The sequence below is a fragment of the Mus caroli genome, unplaced genomic scaffold (assembly GCF_978045245.1).
Source record: "Mus caroli unplaced genomic scaffold, Mus_caroli_1 scaffold_2, whole genome shotgun sequence".
Lineage (NCBI taxonomy): Eukaryota > Metazoa > Chordata > Mammalia > Rodentia > Muridae > Mus > Mus caroli.
Genome location: NW_028227257.1, coordinates 148,132,647 through 148,144,420, shown reverse-complemented (window position 1 = coordinate 148,144,420; position 11,774 = coordinate 148,132,647). Strand labels below are relative to the sequence as shown.

Here is an 11,774-nt window from a genome sequence, read left to right as displayed (position 1 = left end):
TTGGCCCAGTTATCTGAAGTCTCCCAGGAGTGAGCTTGACCAAAGCCTGCATCCCTCTGAGCCCCAGCTTCCTCATCTGTAGTGGCAGGGGACCCACCTAACACGTATCTATGAGAGGCCTGGTGTGATTGCTCCATGGCTATCTTCACCATAGCCTGCTTAGAAAGGGAATCTTGGAGGAGCTGAGTGGGATGTTCTACAAGCCACATTTGCAACCGTCCACATGTGTTCAACTGGGATTGCAAAGCTCACTTCAACTGAGCTTGTTCACTGTTGACCTTCCCTTTTAGGAAGGGATGGGGTCCCTGGGCCCACCTGTGCATCCAGCTGCCCCTCCCAACCAGCTGTATGCAGTTCTGCCCTAACTGCATGTTTGGGTTTGGGGAAGGGGGCTGGTATATGTAGGTTGGGGAAGAAGAAGGAGGGAGCACCATCTCTGTAGACATCAAATCTCCAGCGACACAGCTTTGGGCTTCCCCAGGCTCCTAGTTGTACGCCCTCACTCAAGCTCTGAGCCCAGTAAACTCTCATTGGCTCTCCAGGGGAACCTTTGGTGGAATCAAGCTTTGGTTTGTCTTTAGGACCTTAGAAAGGGGTGCATATGTTACTTTCCTCTGCTCCCCAACACACTCCCCTAGGCAAAAATTTTGGGGACAGGTGCAAAATCTACAAAGTAACCTCAAGTTGATACATTCCTTCCTGCAGTGAAAGTGTCATTTTCTGTTACTGTGACAAGAGACCTGAGGCTTTACAGAGGTTTAGTTAGTTGACTTAAAAAAAAAAAAATGTTGTGTCTGTATATCTGCATGTAGTCCCCATGGACGCCAGAAGAGGGAGTCAGATCCTTGGAACTGGAGTTATAGGCGGTTGTGACTCATCCTGTGAGCATCAAACTCCAGTCCTCAGAAGCGCTCCTAACTGCGGAGCCATCTCTCCAGCACTAACTAGGGTTTTTTTTTTTTTTTTTTTTTGACTCATTTATTTATTATATGTAAGTACACTGTAGCTGTCCTCAGACACTCCAGAAGAGGGCGCCAGATCTCGTTACGGATGGTTGTGAGCCACCATGTGGTTGCTGGGATTTGAACTCTGGACCTCTGGAAGAGCAGTCGGGTGCTCTAACCCACTGAGCCATCTCACCAGCCCTTGGTTTTTTATTTTTTACAAGACAGGGTTTCTCTGGCTGTCCTATAACTCAATCTGTACACCAGGCTGGCCTTGACACAGAGATCCGCCTGTGGCAGAGGCATTCTAGACGGTTGAAAAGAAGCTCTTCATGTCAAGGCAGGTCCTTATTTATTTTTATTTATTCATTCATTTGAGACAGTGTCTCACTATGTTGCCTTGGCTAGGCCTGTAACTAATTATGTAGGCTTGACTGGTTGAACTCAAGAGATCCCCCTGCCTCTGCCTCCCAAGTCCTGGGACTAAAGATGGATGCGCACCACCAAGGCAGCATCTTTTTTCTGCCTGAGGTTAGAGCCAAGCTTTGTCCCGGAGATGGGAGATAGGTACAGATGCAATGCAAGCCACAATCCCCTGGATCCAGAAGACTCCAAGCCGCAGCTGTGGGGTGGCTGGCCTCCTCTATAGTCCTCAAAGTAAAACCAGCTCTGCAGTGGGCCCAGGCACCATGAGTGAGAGCTGACGTCTTTATTAGACTCAAATGCTGCAGTACAGGACGGTACAGAGCGGTACACGGTTGTGCTTCCATACTTTAAACACTGAGATTCAAGAGTTTCAAGTTAACAAGTTTCAAGACAGACTAGCTTTTTTTTAAATATCCATTGAGAAATTATTTATATAAATAACATAAAGGAAACCCCACATGTTCGACAAACAAGGTCCTGAAGCATGAGCATTGCTTGACCGGAGGAAGGGACGGGAGAAGCGCTACAGAAGAAATCAACCGGTGCTACTGTGGTTCAGTCCTAAGGGAAAAGGTTCACTGGAGAGGAGCAGGGGAGAGGCCTGAGAACTAAGGAGAAGAGAGTCAGGGAGGGAGAAGGGCACAGGACACCTGCGGCAGGCGTACACCACGTTTGCGAAGACAGCACAAGACACAGTAATACGTACAAGTCTGCGGGAGGGAGGGGCAGGGGCTGGGCTGGGGACATTTTTGTGACTTCCACTGTCTTTGTTTCACGACAACAGCAGCAGGGTGAGCAGCATGCTCAGGAGGCTGCTGCATCCTGAGGGTGGAGACCATCCTTCCAGCATCGGCTTCTGGAATTTCTGCTTTATAGCTAGCTATGTTTTATACAGTGATGACTAATATAAAGAATAAAATGATCCTTTTCATACAATGACACATGACTGTACACTAACAAACTTAAGATTGATGAAGTATCTTAAACTGAGGAGACTGACTGAGCAGCAGGGCCCCCACTCCTCAGGCCTACCTCCTACAGCAAAGCACCCTTTGACCAGAGAGCCAAACTCACAGCTTCCAGTCCGCCCCTGACCCTTGACCTCTATCCAGACTGTGTTCAAGCAGGGGGCTGGTCAGACCTAACTCTGGAGGCTCTGAGGGCACTAGGCAGGCTCATTCAGCCTGAAGGACTTAACTTGTTACAACAGTATGGACACAGATCAGGGAAAGCAGTGCCAGGCTCTGGAGACCACACTGGCCGGCACTCAGACTGGCTTCCTGTGGACACCCTAAGCCTCCCCCACAGCTGCAAAGAGGAGGCTCGTTCCATGCCAGCCTCCAGAGGTGTCTGCTCACCGCTGAGAACAGGGAGCAAGCAGGGGCTAGCGAGGAGAACATCACTCCCTCAGCATGTCCTATCCGGGGAACAAACACCAACAAGGACAGAAATGAGTCCAACCAAGCTCGGAGAGACACCCACACGTCTACCTTTCCATATTCAAGCAATGTGCACACTCGGGACAGGGCTATATACAGGTCATGGGGTCATAAATAAGGGAGAGTTCACTCGGTCCAGAGTTCTGACGCTTCTGCAGTGTGGAGCTTGCATGTGAACTTACTGTGGGATACATACAGAAGATGCTCATTTTTAAAAAACAACACATCACTCTCTTGCTTTTCAGAGGACAAGATGGGGTGTCATCGCACAGGAGAACTCAGCACGGCAACGGGGTGGCCGGGGCGTGCAGGGCTGGGGAGGCAGCAGAATAACCGAGGTGGCGCACGGGGGAGCTGCAGAGCATTTTGGGAAGGGAGCCGGGGTTTGGGGGGGCAGCTTATTTTTTAACTGCTTATTTCTTCATCTGTTTTATTCAGCTTCTTCAGCGTGTCCAGCAGTTTCTGTGGGGTGAGAATGTGCGTGGATCCTGGGAAGGCAGAGAAGACAGTGAGCTCACTCACCTGTGGTGGCCTAAGGCTTCTGTCCCCGACTCTCCATCCCCCCAACCCTCGTCTGGGTCCAGTGGAAGCTGGGAAGGGTTTGGGGATGGAACCCTTGGGTCCCCGTCAACTAGGCTAAGGAAGCATTTAGGCTCAGGCAGGGTCCCAGGATGACCCAGAGCCATCTGTCAGGTGATGGGTGACTGCTTCATTCTCTCTTGATGTTAAGGTGAAGCCAGGTAGAGAAATTTCAAATATGGCAAGAGACAGTGGCTGAGAAGGGCAGAGGCTTGGAAGTGTCTCTATGTGGAGAGAATGGTGCCTGGCAGGGCATGGGGACCCACTAACCTCTGGGAGCCAGCATGTTGGTGCTGGCACAGTGGGGGACCTCAGGTGTGAGGGAAAGGGCAGGGACCTGAGGCCTTACCTTGTGGAGACCGTATTGTAAGAGACTTGTATTGTAAGAGATTAGAAATGCTTGCAAAAGTTTAAGCTAATGGAATCAGATATACTTCTAGAGCAAAGGTTAAAAAAAATACAAATAAAATTTAAATGAAGGCCTTTTCCATAGAGATGTAGGTGCACTAAAATGATGCATGGACCAAGTGGTTTGGGCATGGACTTAATCAAACAGAATGAAGGTGACGGTGGTGTGAGCATGAGGCGTGCATGCGCGTGGCAGTGGGTGCAAAGCAGGGTCCTGGTGGAACAGGAGAGCCAAAGGAAAGGTCTGTTCTTGAAAATGTGCCTCCCCGGGGAAGGGACCTGCAAGCAGTAGGCCTCTGTGGGAGTGGGGAGCAGAGATCCCATTCCAGACTTCTGTTCCAAGGGCAGGGAACAAGGAGCATTGCTCCCTGTGCCCCTGACCACCATGTGCTTAGTGACCTAGAAGCTTCCTGGTCAGTGTGGACCAGCAGAAGAGCAACAATCTGAAGGGCTCTTCTAGGTCCTGTCTCTGCATTCACTGTTCTGGTCCAGAAGTCCATCCCTGGCAAGCATGCTACCCTGAATGTTCTCTGTATTGGCCCTGAGCTTTAAGGATTGATTGTTTCATTAATCTGCAGAGGCGCAGCTCCTTACACAGAGTGGATGTGTAGTCAGGAGTATTTTATTCTGCCCCGTCTGCTCAAGCACACTCACTGCAGTAAGCTAGCTAGTCTTCCTAGGAGCCCTTCCCAAGTGAAGGCCTTCCCAAGTGAAGGGTCATCAGCATGAGCTTGTGCCAGAGGGAGGGCTGTCCTCCACTCCCTCCATGCTGGGGCTCTGGATCCAGTGAGGAGTGGCCTAGGGCTTCCTAAAGTCAACTAGGAACATACTGGCGAGAGAATGCACTGCTCCCAGTGCTGGAAACTGGTCCAGGAAACTGGAAGTTTTGATCTTGAAGGTGAATTTAAAGGGGCTCCTTTGATCAGAGGCTTGTTTCAAAGGACCTCCTCACTTTTCACATGTACATTCAGAAAGTCAGGGATCTAGATCTAGAATTTTATGATACTATCTTATTCCTTGTCTTTACTGAAGGACAAGTGTAGAACTAAGTCTTGGAGAGCCAGTGAGGCCTCGCTTAGTAGAAGGCTAGTTCCCTTGATCCAGGTCACCCATAGCCAGGTCCTGATGTCCAACAACCTGAACTGTCTCAGTACTGCACAAGGAACTCAGTACCATCCCACCTCAAAGTGAGCGAGGTGAGCCCCTAAGTTGTATTTTACAATTGATCTCATGTTAGTCTCCAAAAGACTGGCTACACTGGCCTTGTCCTCAAGAACGCCGAGGCTCTCTTCCAGTCCACGCAGCTGGGTGATTATGAAATGCCATCAGTGCCTCCAAAGATGAAGTTGAGGCATACTCAAATACCCATCTCATTCTTCAAAGACTTAGGGGGTGGCTGTCTGGATTAAGAGCTCCCTGGAGCCTTCTGGGAAAGAAGCCAGCCTTATCAGAGGGACATACAGGGATGCTTGTATGTCAGAACCAACAGCCCAACCAGGAACACAGCAAAATAGTCTCTATATAAGCACACACAAAAACCAGACAAGTGAAAGGTCGATGGGGGTGATGGGGGCACACGCCTTTAATCCCAGCACTCAAGAGGCAGAGGTAGAGCCAGAGGCAGAGGCAGAGGCACAGGCAGAGGCAGGTGGATCTTTGTGAGTTGGAAGCTAGCCTGGTCTACAGAGCTAGTTCCAGGATAGATACACAGAGATACTCTGACTGGAAAAACAAAACAACCCTCATAAGCACGTGCACTCAGTAGGTCTAATCTAGCCCGAGAGTTCTTTCAATTGTTTTTGTTCCTTCTTAAAAACAACTTTCATTTTATATATGTGAGTGTTTTACTTTCAACGTTTCAGTGCACCACATCTGACCCTGGTACTCAATGAGGCCAGAAGAGGGCATTGGATCCCCTGTGACAGGATCCCGTGAGGGTACTAGGAATCGAACCAGATTCTCTGGAAGAGCAGCCAGTGCTTCTAACTACCAAGCCATTTCTACAGCTCTCTCATTTGTTCTGATGGCTTCCTGACCATCCCCTCATGACTGGCACTACTTACCTGCATCACAAGGTGAAAATGTGAAATTCTAATGATCAGACCTCACTCAGGGCCATCCGGAGGGATGACACATGAGGCTTGGGAGAATTAGGCTTCTTCAATGGTCAAGTTTCCCCTAACCCACAGCTGCACTAGTGCCTGGAGAGAGGAGCTAGGAGGATACAAACAGCACAGTCTTCCAGAACACATACTTGCTGGGGCCACTCTCCCTCGTGTCTGGGCCTCATCTTAAAGGTAAGCTCCAAAACTCTGACTCTGTCACCTGGAAGGTCACAACAGGACAGGTGAATGGCTTTTATCTGCCTCTGGCCTCACTGATTTAGGGCTCTGTGGTTTGCCATTGTTTTGTCTCCCGGCTTCCCTCAAGACATATATACTTTAAATTTTATTTATCTTTGTGACAGGGTCTGGCTATCCTCAAACTCGTGTACACCAGGCTGGCCTCAAACTTGCATAGATCTGCCTGCCTCTGCCTTCTAAGAGGCAGATTAAAGTCGTGTGTCACCGTGCCCTGTTAGTTTACTTAGGTTTTAGACACACTGTGTGCACTAGTGCCTCTGTCTCCTCTGGCCTTGGTGGACAGAAGCTCATCTCTATGCTTTACTGCCTATTGACCGTGCTTCTCAGAGGAGGAGGAGCACAGGGAGGATGGAGCTGAGGTCCAGGCCATGGCCTAGTCCATTTCTTGGCTCACAGCTATTGCCCTGGAGGTGATACCTCTCTGCTGGGGGAGTGGGGGTAAATGGAGTGGCCTACTATTTCTTCTTGCAGCATGGGAACCACACTAAGCCAGCCAGCTTCTGGTGGTATCTCGTAAGCTTCAGAAGAGCCATGCCCCTGAGATGCACCAGGAGACCAGATGTATGTATGCATGGCTCCAGGCCTGCATATGACCTACTAAATGCAAACTGACTCAAAGGAGCTTGGGTGCAGTAGCCAGGGCTCTCTCACTATGGCTTACAGGACACTCCAACTTACTAGCTCACTGGGTCACACATCAACTTATGTTGAAAGGACATTTTCAGAGCCCATAATAAAACAGGGAAAAATACTGAGGAATTGCTAACACCGAGTTCCCAACATGCTTAAAGGATAGAAACAGAGCAGGAGTGAGGAGGGTCTATTAAGTCACTGACAGACAGACAGACAGACAGCCTGACAGCCTGGATGCTCCTGAGCATCAAGCTTCGGGGTATCAAGAACAGATTTCCTCTGAGGACTGTAGAGCTTATCAAGAGGAGAAAGAGAGAAAGAGAGAGAGAGAGAGAGAGAGAGAGAGAGAGAGAGAGAGAGAGAGAGAGAGAGAGAGATGTCTTCCCTTCTTCCTCCTCTTGCAAGGGTCACTCCTCATGCCAAGCAACCTGTCTACCACTAAGGCACATCCCAGCCCTCTTTTTACTTTTAAAAAAATGCTTTATTTTAATTATGCATAAGAGTGTGAGTGTGCACTCATGAATGCAGGTGCCCACAGAGTGACCCACAGAAAGGCATTGGATACTCTGGAGCCAGGGTTACAGGAGGTTGTGAGTGACTGGATGTGGGTGCTGGGAACAGAGTCTGGGGCTTCTCCAAGAGCACTATGTGCTCTTAACCACTGAGTCATCTCTCCAGCTACGTTTTTACTTTTTATTTTGAGACACAGGCTTGTTAAATTGCCCAGGCTGGCCTTGAACTCACTCTGTAGCCCAGGTGGGCCTTGGACCCGCCTCTGCCTGCTGAGTGGCTGGGACGCCAGCCTACCCTACTGGCCTGGAGTAAAAGCAGAACAAGAGAGTGCAGTTTCTGCAGCGTGGGGTGTGGTGAGCAGTGCTATCACGGAACCTACAGCAGCTGAAGGGTGGTCATCCCTCAGCACTGTACCTGTCCCTCTGCCATCCACTGGCCTGGAGCCTCCTCTGTCCCCTGCTACTCCTCTCTCACCCTCAGATGCTGTGGACATCTCCCTAGTGTCGGCCTTTACCTGTGGCCATCCTGAATGTCCGCTGGCCTCACTCTCAGGCTGGCATACCCTGTAGGAGCCTGCATTTCATCCTGGGCGGCCGGCTTGGGTACTAGGCCTCAGACAGCCCTAACCCTAGGCTCCTCTTTGAGGAGTAGTCACATAGCTACTGTCACTTGGCCTAACCCCATTGACTGCGCAGCATTCACCCAGGGCAGGAGTGAGCTGGCGGGTGGAGCCCAGGGTGTGAAGGTGGCACTGGACACATTTTCAATTGGCGTTAAGAACTGCAAGCATTTTCTTGGGAAAAGGAAATCAAAGAAATGATAAAGTAAAAAGAGAAAAAGAAAGAAAGAGAGTGACAGGATCATCAAAGAAAGCCCTTCGGAGTGGAAGAGTTTCTTTCTGGAATAAGCTGCTTTTACTTTGTCTCTTTGGCTCTCACTCCATTGTTGGAGCCTGATCCTCAAAAGATACCCTAGAGGACTCCCTGAAGTCGGGGTGTCTCAGGTCCATGAGGAATTTGGTGGGAGTGAGAATGTGAGTAGAACCTGTGGGAGAATAGAGGCCGGCTGAACGAGGCGCCCCGGACACGCCAACGGAGGCCCCAGTGCCCAAAGCTGGAGAGGCGTGAGAGGCGAAGCATGCACGGGCACATGCACACACGTATGCAGGCATGCACAAAGCACGTGAGGCACACGGCGGATGGTGGCTGTTTTCAGAAGCCCCTCCATGAACCCACATGGGCAGCTCTGTGTTCCTGGGTCTCCACCCTCCCCCTGCACAAGGAACCTTAAGGAAGGTCCAAAGGGGAAAAGGAAGGGTCACACCCAAAGCTTGGCTGTGACAGCTACTGTCCAGGGAAGCTGTGTTTGAGCTCAGAGTCCTCTAACACATGCATGCAACACATATGCAGGCAGTGAGCAGGGAACACTCATGGGGCCTATGTCAGAGACAGAAAAACAAGCAGGGAAATGAATCATGGCTGCCTTCAGGAGCTGGGGAGGGGTGTGCAGTCTTCCCACGTAGTTGTGCAAAGGTGATGACCCCCTCATGCCTGTCTGGGCAAACCCAGAAACAGTTATCTTACTGCTCTACGGAGCCTGCTTGCTTGGACAGTTTGGGGAGTCCCGGGACTGGGTCATCCAAATTGGATAGACAGAAGTGACACTCACTGAGATGACCTCACCTGGGAGTGTGGACAGGTGCCTGTGCACTGAGGGGAGCCTTTCTGGCTGGGCAGCCGAGGGCCGCCTCTCTAGCAGTGCACATGAACCCAACTGAACCCAGATTTCTCTCCCTCGATTGTCTGTCAGCCCCAGATGCTGCAGATGATCCTGGAGACAGGGAGCAGGATGTGCCATCTGCCACATAGACCATCTTCCCCCAGTGGCTTGTGCTTTTTTGAAAGTGAACAGGAAATACAAGAAAGGGTGTGGCAGCCCAGAAGGTTAGGGCCTGGGTAGGACACCCTTCTAACCCTTCTGACCACTGGGCTTCAGCAGCATCCATGGACACGCACACTGTTTGTCTACCTCCAACAGAGGGTGAATAGTGACAGCCCTGCCATCAGGCAAGGCTTGGAGAGATCCTCTCTTTCTTAAGTGACTGCACTCGGGCAGTGTCAATGTATGGATTTGGGACTCTATGCCCAGGCTCTTTCCATTCCAAAATGCTGTCCTTCAGCAAGAGACACAGTGTGGCAGACAGCCCTGGCTTCTGCTATCCGGGGCCAAGTGGTGCTGGGGTGAGGGAGGCCCTAAGATGGAAGCGCCAGGAAGCATGGGATGGGGTGACAGAGCAGTGAGGCCGCAGCAGAACACATGCCTTGCTTACCTATCAGCACTTCCCACTTGCCGTTGGCCTGGGTCACTTCGTAAGCACAGCGCATCTCATTCAGGCTCACACCCCCGAGGATGAAAATAATGAGGCGGGGGCCACTGCGGTACTCCCCGGGGGCCTTATTCTTGTGCCAATGTCCATAGCGGGCACTGAGGGAGAGAGAGCAGATACAGGTGACTTGTTACCCGGAGCCTCACACACAGCGGCATGGCGCTGCTCCCACCGCTCATCAGTGCTGCACTGCAGGGGCCTGAGTTGTGACTGCCACTCTCATAAATACCCAGGCTCCTCTCAGCAGCTTTGCCTGGATGGTTCTCACCCAGATGTCTGGGCTTGCCTGGGACTCTGCATCACTGAGTATCGAGTTTGCACACTGATCACATGTAAAGAAGCTCGTGGAAGCCAGGCTTTCTGGAACTGCATCCCCAGGGACAGGCAGCACTTGCTCACTAACAAGTCACAGTCTAACAGGATGGGAAATGCTGACCGCCATGGGCCAGAGCCAGGGCAGCAGGGCACTGCTCAGGCATTACCAGGAGGTAAGGAGCAGCTCAGCCTTCAGTAACAAGCCTCCCTCTGTCCTTGCACTTCCTCAGTAGGGACCTGGACTCAGGCACAAGCCAGGACAATGAATAACATGACAGAGAGGAAGCAAGTCCTCTCTGGACACCAGAACGCTCCACCCTGCTTCCTCAAGACAGCCCCGGATGCAGCCGGACACTACCAGTCTCTCCTGTGCCCAACTGGCCCAGCAAGCGCAGCCCTTGGAGGCTGTACTTTATTCCACAGCTGGCAATGGCTTGTTCCATCCCAGGGAATGCCAATGCCACAGAGCCACTGCAGACCTCTGGCCCATGACCAGGTAAAGGCCAATGGTGAAGACAGAAAGAAGAAAAGCCAGAGACAAGCCATCAAAAAGGGACAGCGGCTGGCACTCTAGAGCGTTTCTGGTCATGGTGGAGCACACCTTAAATCTCAGCCTTGGGAGGCAGGTATCACTGGTGGATCTCTGTGAGTTCAAGGTCAGGCTGGTCAACAGAGTGAGTTCCAGGACAGACAGAGCTACACAAAGAGATCCTGTCTAAAAAAAAACAAACAAACAAACAACAACAACAATAACAACTAGGGCTGAAGAGATGGCTCAAAGGTTAAGAGTACTGACTGGCCGGGCGTGGTGGCGCACGCCTTTAATCCCAGCACTCGGGAGGCAGGCGGATTTCTGAGTTCGAGGCCAGCCTGGTCTACAAAGTGAGTGCCAGGACAGCCAGGGCTACACAGAAAAACCCTGTCTCAAAAAAAACAACAACAAAAAAAAAAGAGTACTGACTGTTCCTCTGAAGATCCTGAGTTCAAATCCCAGCAACCACATGGTGGCTCACAACCATCCGTAATGAGATCTGATGCCCTCTTCTGGGGTGTCTGAAGACAGCTACAGTATACTTACATATAATAAATAAGTCTTTTAAAAACAAACACAAAAAACCAACTAAACAAGCCAGACAGCAGTGCTGAACATATTTAGTCCCAGCACTGGGAGGCAGAGGCAGGTGATCCCTGCGTGTTTAAGGCCAGCCTGGTCTCCAGAGTGAGCAGGGCTACACAGAGAAACCCTGTCTTGAAAAAGAAAACAAAACCCAACAAAGCAAATAAATAAAGACCCCTCAAACCAAACAAAACAAACAAAAGAAGTCAACCCTGGGAAGCAGGTGACTGTCAGCAGCCGCTGACAGTCTCCAGGCTCCCAGCTCAGCCTCCAGTTCTCAGGACACACAGTCTGAATGGCTGTCAGCTGGCAGGCACCTGGGCCACCCACCTCAGACTACGAAGAGAACTGCTATGAACAATGGGCTCCATGACTCAACAGGTAGCTAGAGAAGACTAAAGAGGAACACTCAATAAAGACCTACAGATTAGAGGGGTGGGGTGTGCGGCTTACATGGCTGCAGTTAATGTGGTGTGTGTGTGTGTTTGGGGTAGGTAAATGCAGAGATTCTGAGGTACAAGTAGGCCTGGCTTGTTCCAGAATGAGCAGGGATTGGTGGCTGAGGCAGATGCATGAAAGAAAAGGGAGTGAGTTCTTGAAGTCTGGGAACCAAAGGGCAAGCCACATGGCCTGCTGTGAGTCTGGGCCTGC

General features: G+C 50.9%; 1 protein-coding gene across 2 annotated transcripts in view; it reads right to left on the bottom strand.

The window, feature by feature from the left end:
- Positions 1-1,279: 1,279 nt before the first annotated feature.
- The window catches only part of Stxbp1 (syntaxin binding protein 1), a 61,395-nt gene continuing 50,900 nt past the window's right edge, over positions 1,280-11,774 (bottom strand). The window contains exons 18-20 of one of the 2 annotated variants that reach the window (XM_085835013.1): positions 9,635-9,789; positions 8,224-8,349; positions 1,280-3,297 (exon numbers count right to left, since the gene is read on the bottom strand). In XM_085835013.1, coding sequence (XP_085691139.1) covers positions 8,240-8,349; positions 9,635-9,789 — 265 coding nt within the window. In that variant the 3' untranslated portion in view covers positions 1,280-3,297; positions 8,224-8,239. The remainder of the gene's footprint in view (positions 3,298-8,223; positions 8,350-9,634; positions 9,790-11,774) is intronic. The other variant, XM_085835014.1, reaches the window with a different exon arrangement.